The following is a 26219-nucleotide window of genomic DNA, read 5'->3' as shown; positions in this document are numbered from 1 at the left end:
GAGGACAAAAGATAAGTAACAGCTATGCTGAGCCTGCATGCAAACTTCTGCTTAAAATGTATCAAACAGACTGATACACATACTAGATTATTAAATGAACATTAACCACAGAATCTTATGACTGAATACATAATCTCCACAATTTAGCCAGTGTTAATATGAGGTGAGGCAAAAAAACTTGTGTAACTGTGCTACTTCAGTAAATGAAGAAAATCCAAATCCTGATTATTATGTCCTTCCTTACCTTTCCCCATGGAGAGTCCCATGAGGGCTCTCCTGGCTTGGAGGACTTCCATAAAGCAAAATCATTTGGAGAATGCTTCTCACTTAAACGATCAGCTGAGATGCTCAGGTCACCTTTCAAAAGAGAAAATGTATACATTTTACACCAGTATTACTGATTTTTGGCCTTGCTGTATCTCACATAAAGATAACCTTAAAAAAAAACCAAAAACAAGCCCCAAAACACAAACCCCCAAATCAATGAACCCTCAAAAATCCTCATTATTAACCTTGATAATCCTTTGGGGTTTTGGTTAATGTTTGGCTGACAAGTATATGACAAGTATCAGCTGCACTGGTTTCTAAGTTTTGACATGAAATTCATCTACATTCTCTTACCACCCACAACTCCAATATTGGACATATAGAAAAGAAATACAGAAAGAAAAAAAAACATACTCAGAGACAAGTAAGACTGCAGATTCTATTAATTCCAAAGTTAGATGGATCTAAATTGACACTACGATTGTCTTAATCTGCACATACAACGTGATCATAGAATATTTCTTCCCCTAATCTCAGCAGCTGCACAGAACTGTTGGTATTTGTTCAATAGCTACATTTACTCCTCTGTTACCTACTGCTTTATGAGTGTCCTGATTTCACCTGGTATGGGTGTTATATTAAAACCTTTTAATATTATTTTTATAGACTTTCTGCATGATTTGCTAAAACTGTACAACTTTAGGAGCAGATGAGTGCCATTTACTGAGCATTTTAAGTTAATTCTCTGCTATAGCTCTATTAAAAAAAATCTATATTTGGATTTGGTTCAACATACAAAGTTCAAGTAAGAGCTCTCAGTAGGAAAGAGGAAGCCAAATATTTGTTATGAAATAACCCCAGCCTGACATGGCAAACTCGTGCCTGGCATGTGGAAGATCCAGGTTCAAGTCTTTGCTCCTACTCTGAGCCAGACGAACGGGCAAATAACTGGGCTATGGCCAAATGACTGAGTTATTCACAATTCTGACCAAAGAAAACCCTCACAAATAAACAAAAATCAACCCAAACCATCCTAGGGTTAATAACATTTCTTGGTCTTTTCCAATTAAAATCTTTCAGGAAAGTACTGTCTCAAGGTACAAAACTTTGGCAAAGAAATTGGTAAAGGGAATGCAGCAGGTAAATCATTAAGCTCTGACTGTGACTGATCCAAATGTCAGTAAAAGCAGTTGAAGAGACCAACATATCATCAGTTTCTCCAGCAACTTGAGCAAATCTTTACCTTCACCTTCTTGAAGAGCTTTCTGATCACCTACAGCTTCAGGCACCAACTTAGCATAGGAGTGTTTTTCACTGGCATCAAATTTCATAGTATCAAAGTATACAGATCCATTGGACACATACCTGAAAAGTTAAAGATCATTATTTAGCTAACTTTCTACCACAACTTAACTGAATTTTAAAATCACTGTCATAAGTTTTCTAGTAACTCCACTCACTTTATGGTACTTCTCAGTACCATAACTTAGGTGAGCCTAAGTTTTAAGGCCTTATCATATGAAGATTTTGGACAAATCAATGGAAGTTATAATAAAATTAATTGAAGAGAAAATAGCAGCTATTGTTAAACTTTTGAGAGGTATCAGGAAACAGCAACAAGAACGACCATTTTTTAAAATTTATGTTATTTGCAACTGGTTTCTAACTGTCACATGCCAATTTTTGACGATTTTGGAGGAGGACCAGGAAGCAAAGACAGTTCAAATGAATGGGACTTTGACTTTATTTTAATGAACAAGGATTTCACCCTATAGTGCATCATAAGAAGCACATCAGGTAAAAATAACAGCTCTTTTGCAAAGAAACCTGGATTGTCTTTATTTGATGAAAAACTGCTTCTGGCAAAGACTACTGTTGCAGATGAAAAGAGAGAAAACAGCTCATAGCTAAATGCTGAAAGGAATCATTTAGGCATCCAGTAGCAAACTTACCCATAACCATTATCCACAATCTTCTTCACAAAATCCACAATTTCTGGCACATATTCACTAACCCGCGTTAAAACATCTGGAGGTAAAACCTAGAGATAAAAAGTAGGATTATATGTATATATATAGATATATATATATATATGAAAATATGCACTAAACATATATATTATGTATTGGTTACAAATTTTGCTCAAAAGCAAGTGCTAATAAAATCCAACACTTCTATTTCAAGCTTTCTGCTCTGAAACAATGTGCTGTGGCCACTTTTCCTCAGCCTTTAAAGGGATTCCAGCTCTTCTAACAGAAGAGGCAGCAAGTCCCTCTGATTTGCAGGTAAATAAATCAATCTTCACTGACCTGAACCACTGTCTGTGACACAGTATTTCATCAGTGACAGACAGATCTCTTCTTGATGGTTTGCATCACATAATTTCTTAATGGCTGAAGATTCTTAAGTAGTTAGTCTAAATGCTGAGGTTGGCAGGGATCTCTTGTGCAGCCAACAGACTCCAGCTCAAACGTTTTTCGACCAGTTTATGATTATTTGCCCATGTTACAGGAAGAGGATGGCAAGGAGAGCACACATCAAACCTGGTCACCAATTAATTGATGGGCAACAACCACAACAGATTTAAGATTGTTGGCATGGCTAAAGAGCAGGTGCTAATTTAACACCTATATATTAATATTAATTACTGCATCAATGAGGTTGAAATATGGGATTTTTGAAAGCTAATGAGGAGCTAAATTGTCTTCTGGGTACTATAAGGCATGGCACACACATTTTTAGAAGAGAAAACAGCTCATTTACTTACGTTGAGTGCTTCCATATCTTTATGAAATTCTGCTTCCCAGAATTTGGGGAGTTTTGAGAATATGGAATTGTCAGTCACCTGACTGCCAAATTTTGTGTCCAACCAGTCAGACAGCAAATCTTTGGCTTCTTCCAACAGTGTCTAGAAAACAATAATCATAAGAGCAACTGATCCAAGACTTGCCCTGTTTAAATTGTGCAGAAAGATCTTTATCTGAACAGAGACAGAGAAATAAGGAATAAGACATTTGCAATGAGACAATTGTGAATACAGAGTAATCCAGGTTTCTACCATATTTTTATCATATTGTTCTTCATAGATATAGAGGAAACAGAGCAAGGAAGATAAACAGTTAAGTGGTATCTGTTTTGATACTGATCACTTCAATAGGCATCTGGAGCTCATGCTGTAAACACCAGATGGGACCTGCAGTTGCACTACATTTTTCTGATTCTCCACTGCTACTGGATAATCTAACAGAAGCCTTACTGTGCATATTGCTAAAAAGTGTCTGAAAGACTAATTTGGACATCAGCAGGGATACCTGTTAGTCCTATAGCAAAGGATTTCTATTTCTGACACTAGGATATAATGCAGAAGGTATGATTGCTCAGATTTTAGGGTTTTTAAAATTCCATTAGGTCAGTATTCACTTTTATAAAAGCTTTGATATTAGAGTAGCTGGCTTTTCTGAAAAACCCATAATTTAGAGACAGGGTCTTCTCAAGAACGGAGCACATAACCATGTGTACCCCACAGTACTTATCACAAATAATCTGAAAGCAAGAGAATATGAAAATGGAAATAATTTACAAAAAGACAATAACTACTAGAAATAGTTATACTGACTGACTTGATTACTGGACAGAACCAATAAAGTCAACATGAATATTTGTCACTAAATGTAATTATTTTTAATAAAAATAATCCTGAGCACGACTTTGGGGGAGGTATTTTTCTCTCTGATCAGAGGCAGAAATAATTGTGCAGAAAACTGCCACCAGTATTGGAACATCAGAAATGCGTGTTCAGGAACCTATAATGAAATTTATTCATCAAGACAAAAAAGTCAAAGAGAAAAATCTAAATACATACAAGAGCAAAATCCTCATTGAAAAGATTTTAAAAAAGTTATTAATAAAAACAGCATCCAAAACCTCTGTAGTTGAACAGAAGAATAAAATTTCCTGTATTGAATGCATAGTACTAAGAAGTTCTCAGTCCCACAATTTCTCTTTTCATGAATTAAAAGGTTTCATACTGTCTCATGGAATTACGACAAGCTACACATTCTTTTTGAACCTCCTAACAATTATAAACCAAATATAAAATTTAAAAAGGAGCTCAAACTTACCTCATGACATCTGTTGATCTCTTCAGCAGGGAGCGTTGCTTGGAGAGCTTCTTGTAGAGGGTCAAAAGCAGACTTCACTGCATTTTGAATTCTTTCCAACATTTGCTTCTTATCTGGGTCTGTTGTTTCATTTAGTTTAACTGAAAAGAGCTACAATTAAGAAATTAAAAAATTATAAAGCCATCTGCAGTACAGTAGCACTATGCTCCATACACAGAATATTATCTTAGCCACACAGTACCTTGCTAGTGATGAATAACACATTGTGCCACAGAAAAAGCTTTGACATCAACTACTGAAACATGAAATATGCTCCTCATCAGAAATAAAGGTGCAATCACAAGACTTTAGTTCACATCCAAATTCAATTTTTCAGAAAGACTTCATAAGTCACTACATCATCATAATAATTACTGCTGTTTTCATTTTCTATGCAGCTGATCACCTTAACTGCGCAGTTGATTACCATGAATTTGAAAAGGACAAGCTTTAATGTGAAACAGGGAGAGATTAAATGCAATGTTTAGGCAGTATGTCAGGCAAAGATAGCTGGGCAAAATTTCCAGACCTGTATTCAATTAATTAGAATAATAATCTCTTTGTGATCTGTAGTTCTAAAAATTACCAGAGAATCACCTTCCCTCACCTTCAGTCCAGAATACACTATTTATAAAATCCTTAAAGCTTTCCAGCCTTTTCTCTCCAAGGTCATCAATGGTAAAAAGGAGAAACCTCCCAAGCTTTAAAAGATGAACAAACCACTATTCAAAACCCCTTTAAAGAATTATTTTAAAAGTCTGAATTCTAACACACAAACATCCAAATGCTGTTTGAGCAATACATGCACTCACAAATAAGTGCTAAGATCACAGAAATCAAGAATGCCTTTTAAAGAATTTGTCAATTCTAAAACAATGTAAAAATCAAGGTGATGTGCAATTCAAGTAACATTTCTAATGTGCATTACCAGAACTAAAAGAAGCAGAAAGTTTAAGGAGGCAGCAAAGTCTGAAGCATTCTTTAGATGCTTTCCGACATTATTGAGTGAGAACCTAAAACACAAGCAGAGATTACCACACCCACCTCTGAGGCAGTTCTAATATCTTCGAGTAGCTGATCTGGTGTTGATTTGCTCTCTCTATATCGTTCAAAAAGGTGATTTTGTCTTGCTCTCTTGATGATCTACAAATCAGAAACATGAAAATATTCTTGTGAAGTGACACATAGTTATACAAAGTGCAGATAAAATTTATTACATACAAAGGGCACTTCCCTATAAATTTAACAAGCTACAAGAATAATGTGCAATAATACAAATAAAACACACCATATACAGTTAATGGGCTACCTCAATAGAGTCAATTAATTACCTCATCAGGCAAATAAAATATATTATCTCTTTAAAACACATAGTCTTCATTATTTGTGACAGCATTCATTATTATACAACACTAAAGGGTTTGCTACCATAGGAGTGCTACAAAACAGAGAAATCAATGCCTTTGTGCACAAAATCTATGTCTCAGTTAATAAATGTAAGATTTATCTTGGCTTATCAAGTGGCAATTACATGTGACAGACTTCCATTCTAAAAGTTGAGCATTTTACATTGCAATTAAAAAAAAAACCAAAACCCTTACCTTGTCATCAATATCTGTAATATTCATACAATAGAAAACATCATATTTAAAATAATCCCTCAAGATTCTTCTCAGGATATCAAATGAGATGTAAGACCTAAAACCAAAAAGATACAGGGGTGTTTTTAGTAAACACCTGTAACTATTCTGTGCACAAACCATTTTAACCTCAATCAATAACTGTGCAGCAGTTTTACTTTGCCCCCATCTATTAGAAAGTTTTTAATCCCACAATGATAAAATATTATAACGTGCTTTTAATCTTAAATTGCAAGCATTGAGTTGAAAGAGACCATTTTCTAGTAATACACTCATCTGAATAATACCGCCTTCTAATAATCTTTTGCTTCCACTAGGAACTGTTATCCCCTGTATCCAAGTAAGGAATGCAGTACCTGGCATGTCCCATGTGAGAAGCATCATAAACTGTTGGACCACAGCAATACCACAAGACCTTTTTTCCATTCTGAGGCTGAAATACTTCCTTAATTGAAAGGGAATATGCAATGGTCAGATGACATTGAAGATAGACCAGCAACACCCCATTTGGAGATTAGAACATGAAAACATGGATTATAATTACAAAAAACAAATAGTTATTCCATTCCCAACTCTACCATAAGTAAAGATCACCACTAGCTTTATCATGTGAGAGAGATAATGGGGTGTGGCTGCTTATGTTCTATGCATTCTAATCAATCAAGGTATCAGGTTACAATAATTTGGACTAAGCAGGGCACTATTCAAACTGTTTGTAAAAGTTATTTTTTTGCATTGAAAAAGGTTACACCCTACAATCAGTTCACAGATACCTGAATACTACATCCCATGCAAAATAAATATTCTTAATATTTCCTCTTTCCCAAAGGACTTTCAAACAAGACCACAAGAAGTTTTTACACATTTTATATTGCAACTATATAATTGGTGAGACTTTTTTTTTACACAGAAAACATCTGAATAAAGAAACTGTGGTTTCATTCTGCTCACACTGCCTACACTTACGTGTATTACAGCTGAATGCCTGGCTACTTTGCATGACAACTTGAAACTGGGAACTGAATATTATGCAATATGCACAAAGAGACACACTCTTGCAGTGTACATATATTAATGTATATAGCATTACACTTGCCCAGCAAATGCAATTGATTGGCACAGATTTCCTCGCCTGCGCTTGTTAACACTCCACAAAACACAACCCAGAGTCCTGATTATTGACATGGCAAACACTTCGGAAACAAGGATTTGATGACTGCTCTATTTGTGTTTCTAGGGAAATCCCCACTTTCCTTCCATTTACTCACCTTACTGCGAGTCAGGCTGTTGTAGAGGCAGAGCCTGGAATGTTTTGTCCCTTCAGGGGGAGACCAGGGGGGCTGCACACGTTTGCCTTTACCTAGGAGAAAGGGTAGTTTAAAGAAAGTTTAAAAGACACTTTCCTCAAACAGATATGCCATATAACATTTTCTCCTTATCATATCATTATTTCAGAAGAAAAAAAATCCCACATCTAAATGGAGAAAAGAGGTTCCACCCTAGTAATGCAGCTACTTCTGTTAGAGCCTCCTACAAAGCCACCAAAATCAAAGTAAGTTATTGAAATCTAGTTTATTTTTACTCTCTAACTAGCTATTCCTATTAGTTTCTGATCCAAGTAGCAGTAAGGAAGAGGGTACAAAAGCAAGAGCATGCAATTCAGGTAAAGTATTACCATGAGTTTTGAAATCCAATGAATCATTAATGGAGTGTTATGGCAGTCCTGGGCAATTTGCAATACCAGTGATTTTACTGTGATGGCACATCACAAATCTCACACAGAATTTGCAAAATATCTCCAGAGTCCAGAGGTGGTCTCTAGAGCCAATATTGACAGAGTATGTGCACTCAGGGTGAGAGGGAGAGCTGACAGAAAGGCTTAGAAAGAACCCCAGCTTTTTATCATGCATTGTTGCTAAGTACACAAGGCATTTCTGAACACGCTCATTTACCACAAATATGCTCCACTTCAGCAAGAGGCTACATTTTGCCATTAAAGAGAGTAGATAAAACTCAGGGTAATATCAGTGACAATATGCTTGCATTTTTTTCTCCTAAATTTGTAAGAAGCAATGTAGCTGTTAAACTCATGGGGTTTTTTCAAAGAGAAGTATAGGCATGTGATTTGTCAAAGAGTTGCAGTTTGCTGTGTACTGGGCTGCTTACAGCTGTAATGATGTTAAACCAATTATCACATTAACTAGGAATGAAAGCAAACCAAGAAATTCAAAAATTACAGCAAGTTTGCCAGCTTAATACACACAGCACTATGTTCAGGAATTCTCATGGTATGCATTTTAACTGCAAGTAAAAAATTATACAAACTATTTGTTTTGACAACAAAATTGCCTTTCTTATCCTGTGTCTCAGGGTGCTCTTCATTAACTCTGTTTCTCTCAATATCTTCATATGCATATTTTGGCTTAAAACCTTCAAGTAATGTAAACATTCATGGTATAAAAAATGTAATCTCTTCATCTTGCTTTTTTGAGTAACTGCCCAAATAAGAAAAAAATATGTTAAGTGTAGTACTCTGCCTCACAAAGGGCCTTCATTTAATTTCCATGCTATGAATCCATGGAAATATGTGTCTGTTCTAAACATTGCATTGCATGAGGTACTCCTGAACAGAACACTCAAGTTCCAGAGCAGCGTCTCCAAAACACAGTCATACACCAAGGCATGGATTTGTTTACTCTTTGATTTATAAAGATTACTCTGGCATGCTTAATTGTGGCCAACACTTCCCTCAGGGTAAGAAGCCTGTGTGGGTTAGCATAATAAAAGATAAATCTGTAAAGCTTTCTTCAGTTACAACCACATGAACATAAGGAAAAACCCAGATACTGCACCCCATATTTCTCAGCTTGTGAGTTAGGTGCCACATTTTACACACTACACACATGCCAAGGGCAAAGTAAAAGGCTGGTAAAATATTGGTTTTTCTGGTCAAACACACCTCTGTCAGCCTAAAGCCTTTCCCCTGGTGGAATTGAAGTTCATTTGCTCTAATCCACCATGGAATTTTCTGCTACACCAAAAAAACAGTAATGAAGTATTCAATGTCTAAGAAGCATGGCAGATTTGTGTGTTATTTTCATGGTGAACATTGCAGAACACCATTCCAGGATTCCTGAAACAACAGCATGAAGATATAACCCATCAGAAAGAAAGATTTAACAGTAAAGATTTCATGGTCAGGAACATTGAAACCTTTTCTGTTTCTGCTCCACCCTGATCCATGGAAGTCTACAGACAATCTGCAGTTAGTGGACAGATCTGCTATCAAAGCCAGGGGCGCAGGTGAGATCCCTTCTCTGCTGGAAGGAAATAATAACCAGCACAAACACTTGCAGGCACACACAGCAGACAGAGAATTTACTCACAGCAGTCTGATTTTAACTGCTGGTCTGCTAGGAATTGAGAACACAAATGGTGATGGGTTGTGAGAAGATGGCATTGGAGTAATACTAGTTAACAACCATCAGCAAGAATGACAGACATGCATTCATTTGTAGGTATTGCAAGCACTATACAACAGCTCTGCATTGTTATTTTTCATTATTTCATGACTCCCTGAGCAAGGATCTCACTATAAAGCAATTAAATTAGACTAAGTCATTGGGAAACAACTCAGGAGAGTGATGCAGCTCCCAAAAATGCCTGCCCATGCTTACACAATGACCTAGATTAACCAGTTAATACTTCCTCAAATCATCAGCACGCCTAAATTACCAGGGCTAGAAAAGAACCCCAGACATTCTTTGTGAAGCTCAGTGTTAATAACAATCAGAAGATGAAGTATTCAGTTTGTTTTATTGTGTATTTGTATATTATACAACTATTTGGTTAACATTGCAAGGAAAAAAGTAGACTGGGAAAATCTTGGTATTTCCAGGAAAAGGCCCAAACCCACACATTCTTTTGCAAGCCAGAAGATAGCCAGCTTTTTAAAGAAAATACACATAATCGAATTCCATACACTGAGGAATTTTAACTTAAAAAAATGGTAACAGCTTTTACATCCAAATAGGTCAGGTTCTATCAATCCCACAGTAACTGTATGCAAGAATAATGTTATAACTTTGAATGCAAATTGATACTGTAAATCTTAAGGCGTGCAAGAGAGTATGAAGGGGAATTTCTCAGAATTCTCAGCAATAACAACCAATACAATGTCAGCTAGTCTACAACCTGCCCACCAGTTTCATATTACTCACTTGTTTGAAGTATACAAGGCTCATTTTTTTCACTGCTGCCATCATAGATTGCTTCTATGTGTCTGTACCACCGGACAACATGGATATACTGGTCCACAGGTGGCCCCGAAAACTTTCTGAACACCTCCACATCTGCATGTGAAAATGTGAACCCCTGGATATAACTACGAGTGCTCAGGTACTCGTTCAGAGCCTCCACCCTGGCTTCCTCTTCACTAATGCTCAGAATAAAACTGTAGCTGGAAGCTGTAAAGAGAGGCACAGGACATTTGGTCAGCATTAAAAGAAGGAGATCCCATGACCAAAATATATCCTTATAATACACATCTCCCCCTGTAAATTAGCTCTGGCAACTGGTAAGAAATTTGAGAAAAATTAGATTTAATACAAGCTACCAAATAACTATGTATTTCCTGTTAACAGGATTATGCTCATGCTGGTGTAAGTTTTTGAAGACATCTTTTAAAGAGTAATAAGGACAAGGACATAGGTCTTTTCCATGAAGAATATAATCTTCCAAAATTGGAGAAAATCCTTCACACAGAGCAAACCAAATCAGTCACTCTTTTCCATGCTGCTAAAACGCTCATCCTGCCATTATTTGAATATGATTCATTTTATGCACTGTGCAAAGGCTGTGAATATTGAACTTAAGCATGTAGTTACAACTTTGCAGGGGTGTTGCCTGCACACAGGCTCCCAGCACGATGCTCAGTTCTTCGTAATTGCTCTAGAAACTCAATATACAGCTGCTGCTGTATATTCCCATACCTATCTCCCCATGCCCCCTTCTCTCTTCAGGCACATGAATAATATTTAAAATGAGTTAAACCTACAGAAACTAACAGAAAGGATATCAGATGTGGGACTCAGATTCAGTCAAAGAAAGAAACTGAGAATTTCTAGCCAGGCAGACGCCTGGGAAAGAGCTGGAGAAGAATGTAAATAATTATTTATCTTTCCTGTTTTTCACATTGTTTATAGTTAAGTTCTATCACTGTGCGTCAAGACTGCACCAATGCTGTGGATTGTTTTCACTTCAGGACCAATGAATTTGATCCTCTGTATAACAGAGCGATGTATTTTGAATAAATCGGAGTTTACTCTCAGCAGCCTTCTGATCTGGTCAGTCTCTTCATTCCCATCCTGCCTCGACAGCGACAATCAGATCATGCCCCTCTCTCACAATTTTTTATTTCCATTATTTCTTTGGTGTATAGGCAAAGCAGGTTCAGTTATGTCTCATCCGGACAAATGCAGGGACACAGAGGAAAGCTCTGTGTGTTGTGGGGATGCTCACTGGAAGAGCAAGCCCTGTGCAAGCCAGGGGGCACAAAGCACTCTGAGGTTATGTTAGCACTGCCATTAGGCAAACCCAGCATTCACATTTTCCTACAATGATTCAATGTTTGTAGCTCTGTTTGTGTTCAAAGTACTGTACAAATATGAAGGCAATATCCTGTCTAGGTAGTCAGCCTGCAAAGTAATTTAAGCCAAGGTCACGTGCAGTAAAGTGAGAGAGGCAGCAGGAGAGCACCTGTCCCTGCTCCCAAAGCCCAACAGAGACCACAGCCAGAAGTGTCACTTCTCACACTGGCAGGAATATCTCCTGCACGAGGAGTTCCCGAAGCATGGAGGTGCTCACAGAACACAACTCTTGGAAAGGCAGGAATAAAAGGAGATGGGAAAGTGATGGCTAGGAGAGGATGGGAGGGATGGCACAAAGTTTTTCCAAATATCACCAGTTAAAACATTATGAACTATTTTCTATATGGAAATCAATTACTAAAATATCCAACAGCAACTCAGGATGATAGGGAAGTGGCACCTAGATATCAAGCATGTTTGTATTCAACTCTCTGGAGTATAAATGACATATAGTGACACATTGGGAGAACTAATAAAAAAGGTCAATGACTTAAAGTGTAAAAAATCAAAATTCACAAAAGATATTTAATATCTATGAACAAAATAAAACAGATCCATGTAAAGTATAAATCCTTCTCAAGGCCTATCCATGTAATTGCTCAGTAAGGAATACCAAGGAAATTATGGTTTATAACTCAACCTTATAGGCTTGCCTTACCCAGCTGAATGGGATTCTGCTTTGACTCACACAGTTCATTTTACTATTATCTTTTCATGCTCCTAAATATTTACTGATGTATATCAGCACAGAACTTCACATGTTTATACACATGAAATAGTTTGAAACAGTTATGTTCACAAACAGTGGAAACCTAAGACTTAAGTCTTCCTCGAAAATAAATTTTGTAAAGATGAAAGATATGAGGGAGAAACCAAAAAAAAAGGTATAAAAGAATGATCTGAGTAGAAATGAAACTATATCTCAAAGAAAAGATCTTTTGCAAGGAAAAACAACACTCAATTTGCAAAGTATTATTATGGTTATTATGACCATTATTCACACATCAGGTTGCTAATGGGAAGCATGTCAGTGTATCTAAAACAATGTAAGTGCTCTCCAACCACATCTGTAAACCAATCTAAAAGGGAACTTGCCCGAACTTACACACAAATACAACAAATATGACAGCACTCATACAAGTTAATTTTGGCAAGGGGAGGTGGCAAACACTGCCTGTGAATGTCAGTACCGGCTCACCACTGGTAAGCTTAACAACCGAATTTTTTTTTATCAATCTTGGCACAGACATTAATACTTCAAATAAAAATGTTTGGCAGGCTCACTGTCCCATTCCTAGTGTCCCACATCAGTTTCACAGGCTATGCTGAGCAGATGACTATGGTAATAACACTGTCTTGGAAGGCAGTGTAGCAGTGGATCACTTTTTTTAAGCAAAAGGTATCAGTGACAGCTGTCTACATAAAAGTCTGTTCTGGTTTAATTGATACCACGGCTAAAAGAAAAATAGCAAATCTACAGAATCTGGTTTTCTGTGATTTCCATTTTGCATCCTCAGCTCCCCCCATCTTGCAATTCCTTCAATTCATTAAACACTCCCACTGAAATATTTCCTGGTATATCCTAAATGTTGCATCCTATTTTCCCATACACATTAGCATCCCCATCCTCCTGCACAGCTCCAGCCCATCACTGCTAAGTCTGCCAATGCTGTGCAAGAGGCAGCTGCCCACTGGCAAACTGATTGATTAATTAATACCCATCAATGGATTCAAAAAGTATTGAGGGAGGAGGGCCAATGGATATATGTACATATGACCTCTTTTCCTTGCTGCTTTAGGAAAACAGGCTAAGGAATTGCCCTTCTCTCTAACTGCAATTTTTTTCCACCCCTCAAACAGAACAGATGCAAATGCTGATACTCAATTGCTTTAGGAAGTGTCTCTTTGACAGCAGAAACACCGGAGTACTACAGAGCTGTTGCATAACACTGAATTTTAACTCATGTGAACAGAATGACCCATAGATACCATATCACACAAGAGGAAACAAGCACTGAGCACGAGTATTGGAGAGGTAGCAAAATAACCTTGAAAAATCAGAAGAATTAATGTTAACAACGTAACGGTAAAAAGTTGTTTCAAAAAAATTCCACTGCAGACATCAATTAATACAGTTATCACACAATAACCACTGCTGTACAATTTCTTTTGGTGATATAATTGTCACACTTTCCTTCTTTACATGCATGGACTGTTTCAGAGACTATTAAAGGACACTGGGAATTTGAGAGACTGCAGCAACACACATACTCAAAGGCACAGGACAGGTTCTACATTTTATCTGCACATAAAATAACTTTTGAGGTTTAATCAAGACACATAATCCTCACAATATAAAATTTTATTGAAAATTTTCGCTTTTATTAACTTGAAAATGAAAACCTCTGCTCCTTGAAGGTGTGGATGTAAATACAGGAAAATCATAAAGAAGGCAGTAAGCTACCTGACACAAAACCAGAGAGTTACTTCACTTCAGGGAAAAATTATATTTCCTGGGCTTCCCTGAACCTGCTAACCTTGTCAGTCATAATCAGATGACAATCTAAATGTTCTGGGAATTCTGCAGAGGCATTCTCCAAAAAGAAATCTTACCCATTTCTGAACATATTGAAATGTAATTTCTCATCCAACTTGACTTTCATAAATTTAAGACAACATACAAAATACAAACGTAGCATTATTAATACAGCTCCAAACTGGCCATTTATCATCCTGGCCAGTCACTCTGGTACCTTTGAAAAGAATTCCAACCATCCGCTCAGACAAGATGAATTCTCCTTTTCCATTAACATTTCACAAGAAACAAACCAATGTAGTGATTCCAGCTAATGCCAGACACAGCATGCACAGAGACAGAAAAACAAAGGACTTATCAAGTCTCACACATAAGGAGCAAGAGGCTTTTAGATGAGCAGGGGTTTTTCAGACTGGAGTATCCCACACCAAGGAAGAGATTGTCAATCCTAGTCCTTTAAACCCTGAAAGTTTCACTTCCACTTCTGAACTGAAACTAAATATAACAATTACAGATTCAGTTAAAAAAAAAAACCAAAGCAAACAACACCCTAAAAAATAGTAACTAAAGAGTTTCTCGAAATGCACCTGAACTGAGCCTTCCTTGGATTTTTTTCCCTCCAAGTCTGAAAAAGACTCCTGAAAAAGCCAATCCCTTGACGACAAGAAATGTTTCACTTTAGTGGGAATATTGCAGGCGATGAATAAAGATCAAAGTAACTTTCGGTTACTTTGTTAAAGAAAAAGGGGCGAAAATATTTGTATTTACAGATCCTCAACAGGAATGACAGAAATTTCCAACCCTTTACATACCATAATGGTATTTCATACTTGCATGACTGGTATTCCAAGTTTCCATTTGCTACAGTAGTGCCAAAAATTATAGTACTACCCCAGCCCTCCTTCCATATGGAAGGGTACACCCCATCATTAAAACAAGACCACAACAAAATGCCCGTAAAAGCCCAAAAGTTCAGGCGTGAGAGCGAACAGGGATGGCTCGGGAGAGGCGGGACGGGAGGCAGCGAGACAGGTGAACAGCAGGGCGGGCGCGCCGGGCAGCGCACGGACCGCGCCGCGGGACAGCTGCCGCCGGGCGGGGAGCGCCGAGCTCCCGCACGGGCGGGGAGCGCCAGCACCGGCCCCACACCCGCGGCGGCTGCCGCGCCCCACGCAACGCGGGGCGCCGCTGGCCAGCGGAGCCGACCCGCCGTGACAGCGGCGCGGCCGCCACCGCCGAGCCCTGACAGCCCCGGCCGCCCCTCGGCCCGGCCCCGCCGGGGGCCCGCGGCGCCGCTCGCCCACGTACCGTGCTCGGCGCTGGCGGCTGCTGCCATCCCGCTGCTGCTGCTGCTGCCTCCGCCGGCCCTCGCTCCCGAGCTGATGCAACAGCGCGTCCGGAAGCCTCGCCCCGCCCGCCCTACGCTACTTCCGACGGGCCGCGTCACCCCGGGCAACCGGCAGCGCCGCCCGGCCCGGCCCGGCGCCCCGCGGCCAACCGAGCCCCCGCTCCCGGCGCCGCCGCCCGCCTCCCCTCACAGAGCTCCACGGACGGAGCCGCAGAACAAATCACAGAGCCAGGCGCGTCTCAGCCGGGCTTTTATTGCTGTGCTTCAAACATAGAGGTGCTGAGCAGTCCGATGATACATCGTAACAAAATCGTTTCGGAAATTAAAGCATCACGGTACGCAAAAACGGCGAAATCGGACTCTTGGTGCCCGCCCCCAGGCTGGGACAGCACCGCCACAAAGTAAGGGATGCCCGAGCTCCTGGCTCCGAAGCGGGCATCTAGCACCCAAGTTTCATATTTTACAGCCCACAGGTAGGAAGGTCACGTAAATATGAAAACAACAAAGGGATTACATCCCTTCCAGCTCTCTGCATGAGATGAGGCTAACAACTCCATTTCCACTAGCAGTTTCTGACACCCTCGTTTATAGGAAGTCTGAAAACACTCATATGTATGCAGGAACATTTTTGCAGTTCCTCATAAACATCAATCTTCAGCTTCTACTTATAATACCGATACTTTTTAAAGCATTTGATACGCTGGAATAAGCCTTGGGATCTATATGCTTCAATGCATCCAGTAAATTAATAATACATTGTTTCTTTCCCAGTCTATTTTTCCAGATGAGAAGCATCTGATAGGATTGTTCTTCTCTATTATCAGGAAATTTAGAAATAATTTTATCAATATCATTTTCCTGTAGAAGAGTTCTCATAAGCCGCTTCCACTGTTGCGGTGGTACTTCTTTTGTAAAGACATCAAAGGTCTCTCTCAGTTCTGCAAGAAGAAACACACAATGCACATCAGCTTATTTTAAAACACGGGGGGGATTTTCCCCATAGCTCACACACATACTTTCCCCTTAATGTCCAGACAATACCTGCACAGACCAAACAGCAGCAGCAAGGCAGGATTTGGCACCTATGAAGCAGCAGGACAGACAGGTTTTCTACTAAGTGGTCTTGAAAGTAGCTAAAGGTATGGGTGTACTTCTCAGCAGTGGTCTCCTAAGGCAGGACACCATCCAGTAAAGGTGGTTTTGAGAAAGGCTTCATTGGCTGGCATGTCCCCTTAGCAGGGCTACTGAAGCAGAAGTTTTAACCACTTCACTATGCTGCTAGCATAGGTTTGCCCCACCAAGACCACCATGAGCAAAACAACCCTCGCTTGGACATCCAGCACAACAATTTGCTGGGTACAGGTGAAGTATAGAGGTTTGATGTGCTTTTCCACATGAGGGGACATTTGACAGATCTCCACTCTGACCTACACCTCGCTCAGTAAAGCAGAGTACACTGCTGCAATACAGACTTGCTTTAAAACATTTTTCAAAAATTTGTACCATTCTTAAACTCATGACTGCGCTATACTCCCATGCAGAAAAATCATGCTCCAAAGTAGAACAGTTCACCACAGGGATTACAAATGCAGCAATAATCCTGTTTCAGCATATTTTACAATAAACTGGAAACCTTACAGCCCTAAGCAATATTCATTAGCCTCTTTATACTACTCCATAAGTAGACTAAAGTCAACAGGAAATAAAACCAAATTCCAAGTACTGCCAATTTATGGAATACTTACCACTTTGAGAGAGATCTTTGACAGTTATCTGACTTGGTTCTCGTATCTGTAATACAAAGTTGGACCATTACTCCAACAAATCAAGGTGCTTCATTCACTATTATTTTCTGCCTACCTGACAGCTCGCTTTTACATCACACACAGCAAAAAGGGAGGCAGACTGGGGAAAAGAAAATTGCATGGTAAAACAAACACACTACTGGCTCCAAGGCAACGTTCACTGCTATCGCAAAATAGTAGCTCCTATCAGGGAGATGAAAGGGGCAGAGTAAATTAAATGAGGGATTGAAGTGTTTTTCCCCCAAGCTATCACTTCCCATACTTCCTGTAACATCTTTAAGGGAAAGTTTCCTCTATTGTTTTGCCTGGAAGCTCTAGGAATAGTTACAATCTCAACTGAAGGGATACCTATATTAAATACAATTATCATTTCACACATGCACACTTATCTTACAATTTGCTGGAGTTCCACTTGGAACATTAGATAGGCAGTCTGCAGAAAAGCAGAATTCTGAACAGGTTTTGCTGCCAATGAAGACTTAGCAAGCCCCCTCAACCACATTGTCATATGACACTTCCAGCTCCCACACAGGACAGTGCCCTGCTCAGAAACCACACTATTTTCCACTATTTTCTTCTGCAGGAAAAAAAGGAAATACTTGAACTAACCAGATATCAGAGATATAAAAGGAGAGCTAATTATCTGGCAAAGTAGCAGCCTTACAGAATCAGACCTCAAATGGTTTCAGAGCCTGACTCTCCACTTCCCTGGGTGTTCTGCACCCACCAGGCGGCAGGGTATGACTCACAAATTACCTCCACAACAGCCCCAGCAAACTTTTCCTAATGCTCTTACTGATGTGGGCTGCTGCTTGCTCCTCTCTAGGTACAGAAGGTAGACAGCCCTCCTAAGACAGGAGGGAATTAAATTGCCTTGTCGCACTTAAGCTGACTTAACAGCAAGCAAAGGCTGTGCAAAGGCTGATGCTCAGAACCATTGCCAAGTAGCTTGTCAGCTCCACAGCAGTGCACTACCTTGGGCTGTCTGTGGCTGGATTAGCTTTCCTGATGGGCTCACAAACTATAATCAGTTGACAGAAGCCAGTGGGCACCTGTGTACAGTGCATAGCTTTTGTGACGGGACAAAGAGGGAAGCCAGCAAGAAAAGCTCCCTTCATTTTTGGCATTATAAATTCATTAAACAAGCATAGCCAGGGAGTACAACACCAGCTCTGCATAAACTGTACAAACACAAAGCAGAGTAGCATGTCTAGCATGACAGGCAGTGCTAAAGCTGGCAAGCTTTAGGAATATTATTTTATATGTGTAAAATGAGGATGAAGAATTACTGTTCTACCCCTGAGACTTGTGTTTATTAAGGTACAAGCACTTTGTAAGCATAAGCCAGCATGCCTTCTGCTTGCACAGTGACCCACAGGTGACACCGTGACCAACATGCATAAGTGGGGACAGGAGGGGGAACCCCCCTACATATGACACAGGTAGGTCTACATCATTCTTACTGAAAACACTTTCTGTTTAAGGGTATAAACACATTCAAGAAATTAAACCTTATTTATACAGGGTAATTCTTAAACAGGAAAACAAATCACAAAGAGCAGAGCATGGCTGACACTTCTGCTCCAAAACCCAACATCAGCTATTCAAGTATCAGCAGTTGTTGGGAGCATTAGAGCAGTATGAATTCACTGGTTCATTGGAAGGGAAGGTGGGTAGGTGCCAAAACACTTGGTCTCAGGACTGCATCAGTGTAACTCTCCTCAGCAAATAAGCTCTTAAAGCAGCATGAGCACTCCAAGTGTAGACTTTGCATCTGTCTGTGACAGCTCTTACATGAGAGACAAGTTCCACCATGCACCCATTTGTAACTGCATCATTTTGCAACCATTTTATTGAAATTAAAGACATATCTGCCTATTCCTATGTTATAGCACGTTGACCAGGTTTTTTGCCATGTTTCTTCATCAGCTTCTACAAATAGATGAAGTGCTGCAAATCTGGCCAGGGCGTGAGGGGAAACACAGCCCAACAAAAAACCTGGGGTGTTTCACATATCTGAGCCACTTATGGACCTTAAAGGAAAAAAGTTTAGGGTGAGCCTTTGAACATCTCTTTCAATTCTGTTACTTCAGTCTTCAAGTATTTTTTACATAATTAAAAGGCAATTAATTACTCAATGTCTAATTAGCAACATTAGACAAGAGTGCATACACTGGGTGGGTAATGCATTGGTGAGGGACAAGAGAAGCTCCAGGGAGGAAAAAAAAGTGCTGTATAACACTTAGAACAGTCTGGATATTTTTCCTAATTGCTCATCAAGACCAACATTTGTTGTGTAAAACTATGACTGAGCTCATTTTTGCCTTTTGTGCTGGTAGGGATGTAGTTTCTAACTAGATAAGCTAAAACCACCTTGTGTTTACTTTATCCAACTTTGTATTTATCTTGGAGAATGCTGGACTAGCAATAGGTTTTCTAGACTCACCAGTAAGGTTCTGAAATGGTGTTTGACTACAGGATGCCAGGGTATACCCAGCTGCAAGTCAGAACATATGTCAACGTCAGCTGGATAAATCCTTTTTAGGGATGTACTTTGAGACTGGCATGCTCTGAGCCCTGAACCCCTCCTCTTTTGGGACTGCTTAGGACCAAGAATTCAGACTGTCAGGTCCTGGTCTGTAGCTTGTGACATGGGCCCAGAGGCAGGAAGACTCAATCACTTCACTGGATCAGGAGTGATTAAGTCTTATGAACAAATAATTTGCAGTCACAATGCAATAAGAGCTAGAACACCACCATGCTGCAACACCAAACAATAGTTGCCATGAGTTGGGCAATACACATGTGAAGCAGAAAAAAACTTAATTGGATCAAGGTATCACTTAGAGACAGTCTGAAGTGAAAACTTGCAGCTAGTCCAAGTTTTTCCCCCACTTCCAAAGCATCCTGGTCACAGGCTCTGAAATGTTTTCAAGTATTGACAAGGCCAACTGCAGCAGACACACTTAGCTACTGAATGCATCAGGTACTTGCTATTTAATTTCTGAGCTTGTATGAATCATAACTTGTTGCATCACAGAACACATCCTACCAGAGAGCTACAGTGAGACAAACACTGAGGGCTGTGTATCAGGTACATTTAGGCTGTGAGCAGTTACACTGAGAAGAAACACTTGGTACATCACATACTTACCAGATATCCCTCTACATCTTTATCAGTTGAGGCAGCTGAAAAACAGAACAAGTGTCTGAGAAACTTAAAGGATTTGTAACAACTTAAACATGGCTGAAATCACACAAGACTTATATGCAATAGAAACTTTTGTAACACAGCCAAAGCTTTTAAAAGCCTTTTAGTTTCTTTGACCTGTCATACGTTTCACCACAGTACTACCCTTAGCTTCCACCAACAGCACAAACAGTGTGCCTTAATCCTGCTTAGCAAAATGCAGACCACAATATGATGTTTGACTTTTAAGCCACTCTTGCAACCTTCTCTGCTCCAACTTTTGTTTCTCAGCATTTTTGTAGGCTATTGCCATACAGAAGGCCGAAATTGTCTTTACTGCAATATAATCAGTAAGACACTATTTCAACAAACTTAGCACTTAAAATTCATAATAACTTTCAGTATTATTTTAACCACACTAGTAGCAGAAATAGAAGTTTCCAAGGAAAACAGCTCAGTTTCCACTAAAAAATAAATTCACACAGGACTTATGAATCTAACATTCACATTAAGAGGTGCAAATGACAAAATGGAACCAATTTGTACAAAAAAAAACTCTCCACAGCCAAACACAGTGAAAGTAATTGGTGATCTAATTAGTTACTACTTTTTGCCCCATGCATCTGAACCCCCAAACAGGTTTTTCCTCTTTGCCAATACAAGGCAAATTGATTGGAGAGGTCTTTAAGGTCCTTATGACAATCTTGCTTTGAAACAGAGACATCCATCAGCAAGATAAGAAAGCTCATAGTTAAGGATTGTGCATTTTATTTACCAAACAAAACTACTCTTCATTTTAGTAATTTGCTAATTTCAATCACATGCAAAATGAACTAGAGCTTAAACAGGTCCCCTGTCAGCAACACAAGAACCAGGGACAGCCCTGGTGCATGCTTTGCCTAACTCTGGAAAGCAAATTTAATGGATAATAATCAAGTGGTTACCTTTGTTACACTTCAGCTTTTTAACAACAACAGCAACAAGTACTAACAAACCCAAACCAGACAACAGAAGCACTGGAATAAACCAAACAAGAGCTTCCTTCCCTGCAAAGTAAGAAAAAAAAAAATTAGTACTGAAACAGTCCCCCAGAAAGATATTCCTTATTGTCCTAGAGAAAAACCTAAGCCTAGAACTAATACAACAACCCAGATAGTTTGTCTGCAAACATGTGAGCTGCCCTAAACACGTGAGCACTCATTTGGACTGCACAGCATGCTCCCAAAGGCATCAGGTAATTCCGCAGAGAACTGCAATACAACTTCTACAAGGTTTTAGGGAGAGACATTTAAGGGGAAACAAGTGTGCAAAAGATGATAGCAAGCTTCAGGTGCTGTAGCATGCACAGCATGCATTCCTGGCAGAAGAGGAAACTACTCCAGCCAGAGTAAACATCTTTGCACTATCCATAACTTTCAACTGTGTCACCCTTGGAACTTCAAGAACCCTGGCAACACATGTAGCTTTTCACCAAGTGAGACTCAAGGTCGTTTGTCCCATCAACCCCTCTGAGAACTTGTCTTTAACAAATAACTCCCAGACTAAAATGCAGCTGCTCTTAGATACATTACAGTAGTTGAAACCACTGTTTTACAGACTACTCTGGTGTTGCTAGCCCGAAGCCACAGACCCAACAAACCAAGCTGAGTGGGACTTGTGTACCTTGATTGATTAAGCCTGGGTCTGAAGCACCAGTGGAATTCAGCAGGATTTCTTTCTCTGGATACCTGAAGTGAGTGGTAACACAACATTGTATCAACATTTCCAGATCAGTACATAGCTCTGTCCAGGCCTGATTCTTTTTCGGACAGAGCTCAGAACCATGAATGGAACATGCATAAACTTTGATGGAGGTGTACCTTTAAACAATCCAAGATAATACTATAAGATAAAATAAAAGCAAAGCAGATAAAATTCAATAGAAAAAAAAAGCCACAGAGTATAGGTGTTATTCATGCACAGTTAGTTTCCTTTAAGAGGTAGTTCTACATCCTAGAACTTTAAGCTGGGTGCTAGAAAGTTAATTCTAGTGTTTCTGTTGAAATACCAACCTGAAGACATGAAAAATGCAAGTTCACAGCCATAAGCAACAAGCACAATCATACCCAAGTCCATGTCTTACTAGGTCTCAACATCACAGGTTTTTACACTTAAAATTTAAATGTATGAATAATGCCATTTGGCTTCAGGGCAATTATTTACAGCCTGATGACATGTGTTAACTATTGGCACAGATTGGGCCCCAGCTCTAACATTCCCTAGAAGAACAATAGTGACTTATTCTCAAACTTACTTTTGACTGGTTCGCTGACATATTTCACAGCCATCATCATTGCAGAAATACCCTTGTTTGCACTTGCATACAGCATTCTGTGTTAGAGTACAGGATCTCAGAGTTATCTGATCTAAAAATAAAATATAAGTTAGCAAGTGCAAAGATTATACTCAGGCCATAAAGGCAATTTATTTTTAAGTTCAATATATTCAATGAAGACCATGTTTTCCACATTAAAAAGGGGGAAATCGTTAAGGTTTCATAAAGTTTGGTACCCTCTCTGCACTGTCTGCAAGGCAAGCATCCCTCCAAGCCGTTCGCATGGGCAGTAAAGCCTTTTCCTTCCTTGCAAGGATCACATTTTCCTTTCATATGTGAAGCACTGCAGTGATCAGCAACAAAGGTACCTGTGGGAAGAGAAGAACTGGCAGCAGCAATCTCAGGGCATCTTTTGACAGACAAAGGGCTAAACATAGATATTACAACACAAGTTTCTGGGAAAAGTTCAACTCTTCCTTGCAAATCAATCGAATGCCACACAAACCAAGAGGAACATTTGCAATTTGCCACTCAGGGAGAGGTGCAAAACAAAGTCTCTAGCAAGGCATTTGATGGAAGGATGGATCACTGCAGCAGGCAGGGAGCCATGTGGAGGGTACCATTGCTGAAGGAATGGGGCAAGCCCAAGGAGAATTGCTTTCAATAAACTTTTTTTCTCCTTTGTCTGAATCCCACCTAAATGCACCAGTAAGCTTCTGATACTAACAAGAGGTTTCTTCTCGATGCAAAACTTCTTAGGCCCTGAATACAATGAGCAAGGAGAAGAGACCAAAACCATACTGAAGCTTTGCCTACAGACACAGAAATATCAGAATTCCCCTAGGCCTGTTCTGTGTGTTAACTAAGTCACTTAACTTCAAAAGCTTTATCCTCAACCACAAGCAAAAGTTTCCTAGCTTGATGCAAAAGCACTTCTCCCATTCATCATCTGTTGCATTAAGGGGCTCTCACTTCAAAATGGAACCCAGTCTTTGTAGCACCAAGAAGTCCTCACAGCTCCAATCAGGCTTACACTTTCACGGCATGCAGTGTAAGAAGCAATTGCTATCAGCTGTAACTGCTCAAAGTCTTACCTGCTTCACAAAATACACAGCAGAGACCTTGATGGAAGTACTCTCTCTCGCCACAGTTCGCTCGGGCTCTAGGCATCGTCATTAGTACAACCTACAGCGAAGACAAACATGCCTCCTGAGTGATTCATCCTCGCTGGACACGATCACTATCTTGGGGAGATTAACTTGTAAAGACTTGGAAACACATTCAGAAGCTTATGGGAAGCCACAGAGGAAACCCTAACTAATTTCTGCTAAGTGCTGCTCACAGCAGTAATTGCCATCACAAAGCTGGGGTTAAGGCAGCACCATGCAGCGGCTTTAGACAACTATTACCACACATTCCTGCCTCCACACAAACTTCTGTTTTCTTTCCAGTATCTCACAGCAGTTGAGCTGCGGCCGCCAAAGTTTTTGCGGCGTGCAAGGGATTCGTTTCTCCCTTCTCCCGTCCTTTTAATTCATCGGAATCCATGCTAGTCTCACTCCCGCAAAATTGAGGAAACGCCCACAGACTCATTCAACACGTGTCGCTGGCTCGAATCTTAGGCAGAAGACAAGTCGAGTCATTAGCAATATATTCTACAGGAGCATTAGGAATTTTTTTTTTTTTTTTTTTAAGAGGAAGAAACGTGCAGGCCACGCACTCCTCGGCGGGCGTCCTCCCAGCGCCGGCAGGTTCAATGCTTTCCAGGGAGGCGAGCGTAGGCTCGGTCCCGGACAGCTCACACGAGAGAAACCCCCCCGAGCAAAAGCAGGAGGGGAAGGGGCGGCCGCCGAGCTCTAACTAGTGCCACCGGCACTAATTGGCACCAGCGGGCAACTTCTAAGCTAAAATCAAGAGGGTCCCGCTCTTTAAACTCTCTCCCCGGTAGCCTGAAAATCTTCCCCGTAACTGTGGGGAGGTGAGAAAACTTCCAGTTTCGCACTTAAATAAGTGAATTTAAGGACTATTAAAGAACTTAAGGACTACTAAAGAACTATATGAGAACTATTAGAGAACTCACTCCTGACTTATAACTTTTTTTTTTTTTCTCCGAGAGAAGGAAGAGCGGAAGCGAGCGCGCTAGGAAGGTTTATGTGTAGGAGCTCGGTATTCTCTGAGGGCACTGGGCTCACCGCAGCGGCTCTACCGCAGGTTTCCGCAGACATCAAACACGAACAAAAAGTTCGGAAAAGTTACCAAAACCTCTTCAAGAAAAAAAGGTTAAAAAAAAAAAAAACCCAAAAAAAAAAAACCCCACCAGGGCCCTTCACGCTTTATAGCCGGAGGAAAACTTTTTTCCGCCACAAAAGCCAGGATTTGGATCCTGGCGGCGGACGGCGGGCAGGCGGAGGCCGAGCCCGTATCCCGCGGACCCAAGAGCCCCAGGCAGCACTCACCAGCAGCAGCCCCGCGGCTCGGCCGGCTCCCATGGCGGCGCCCATCGCTGCGGCCGCCCCGGCGCTGCCGCGCCGCTTTTATCGCCGCCGGAGGGGCGGGGCAGCGCTCTGCTCTCCCCACCTCCATCTCCCTCTCCATCTCCCCCTCCGGCAGGCACCACAACCGCGCTGAATTACCGCAGCTTCCCCGAGGGCTGTCCACCCTGATCACAAAAAGACTGTAAGGAGAAATTTCCCAACGTGGCGCAAACGAAGTGCATATAACTGGGTTTTCTAAAGCGCTAAAAGAGTTCTCACGTTTTGTCCTCAGCACTTCCTCCCAGAGAGGAATAAGTGGAATGTTTCTGGTTATGATTTTCTTCAAGAATACTTTTCATTTTCTGCGTGCATGTAACTGGCATGTAGGAATGCTCACCTCCAGATGTTGAATTAAAATTAATGGCACAAGGATTCACAGGCTGTTCCTTTTTGGGCTATTTTTTAATCCTCTGTGGCAGCAGCCCTAAATGTTGAAAACTCTTCCTCTGCTAATGCTGAATTAACTTGTTGATAATTCCTTTCACTGAACTGCTACTCTTGTAGTAACAGTGTTTGTTTTACTCAACTGCAGTTACAAGTCCTAGTGCAATCCCTGTGGGTGCATAGTTTGGTAAAATGGAAATAATCTAAACAATTTCCAGCACTCACATTTATACCTATGGAAGGCTTCCTGCTCACCACTGCTTCCTTTTCATTCAGGAGGGCTTGGGTTGTTTGGATTTTTTTCTGTTGTTGTTTGGTAATCATTTCCCAAAGCTGGGATACAGTTGTACCCAAGGGAAGTAACAGCCCTACCGAGGTGGAGAGGCTCATAAC

General features: G+C 40.3%; 2 protein-coding genes across 5 annotated transcripts in view; both read right to left on the bottom strand.

Moving 5' to 3' along the window:
* Positions 1–15667, bottom strand: part of CARS1 (cysteinyl-tRNA synthetase 1) — a 33997-nt gene extending 18330 nt beyond the window's left edge. Inside the window, exons 1-11 of one of the 3 annotated variants that reach the window (XM_021526746.3) lie at positions 15560–15667; positions 10288–10533; positions 7336–7427; positions 6424–6512; positions 6029–6125; positions 5472–5570; positions 4389–4538; positions 3035–3175; positions 2220–2308; positions 1511–1632; positions 245–357 (exon numbers count right to left, since the gene is read on the bottom strand). In XM_021526746.3, coding sequence (XP_021382421.3) covers positions 245–357; positions 1511–1632; positions 2220–2308; positions 3035–3175; positions 4389–4538; positions 5472–5570; positions 6029–6125; positions 6424–6512; positions 7336–7427; positions 10288–10533; positions 15560–15587 — 1266 coding nt within the window. In that variant the 5' untranslated portion in view covers positions 15588–15667. Of the gene's footprint in view, positions 1–244; positions 358–1510; positions 1633–2219; positions 2309–3034; positions 3176–4388; positions 4539–5471; positions 5571–6028; positions 6126–6423; positions 6513–7335; positions 7428–10287; positions 15355–15559 lie in introns of those variants that run through there. The other 2 variants (XM_021526747.3, XM_085581492.1) reach the window with 2 other exon arrangements.
* A 169-nt stretch (positions 15668–15836) lies between these two features.
* Positions 15837–25415, bottom strand: LOC110468677 (tumor necrosis factor receptor superfamily member 10B). 2 transcript variants are annotated; one of them, XR_014955967.1, is made up of 9 exons: positions 25365–25415; positions 24003–24093; positions 23145–23276; positions 22888–22999; positions 22257–22321; positions 21539–21640; positions 20559–20593; positions 17345–19437; positions 15837–16537 (listed from the first exon to the last, which is right to left on the bottom strand). XR_014955967.1 is itself a non-coding variant. In XM_021526788.3 (9 exons), the coding sequence occupies exons 1-9, from the start codon at positions 25407–25409 to the stop codon at positions 16254–16256; spliced, it is 912 nt and encodes a 303-aa protein (XP_021382463.2). In that variant the 5' UTR covers positions 25410–25415; the 3' UTR covers positions 15837–16253. The 2 variants fall into 2 exon arrangements, 1 of the variants encoding a protein (XP_021382463.2); XM_021526788.3 differs by having other exon boundaries at positions 17345–17390.
* Between the last annotated feature and the right edge of the window lie 804 nt (positions 25416–26219).

This window comes from Lonchura striata, chromosome 5 (assembly GCF_050655825.1).
Source record: "Lonchura striata isolate lonStrDom1 chromosome 5, ASM5065582v1, whole genome shotgun sequence".
In the NCBI taxonomy this organism is placed as follows: Eukaryota; Metazoa; Chordata; class Aves; order Passeriformes; family Estrildidae; genus Lonchura; species Lonchura striata.
The sequence above is the reverse complement of the archived record's forward strand: the minus strand, read 5'-3'. Positions and strand labels throughout refer to the sequence as shown.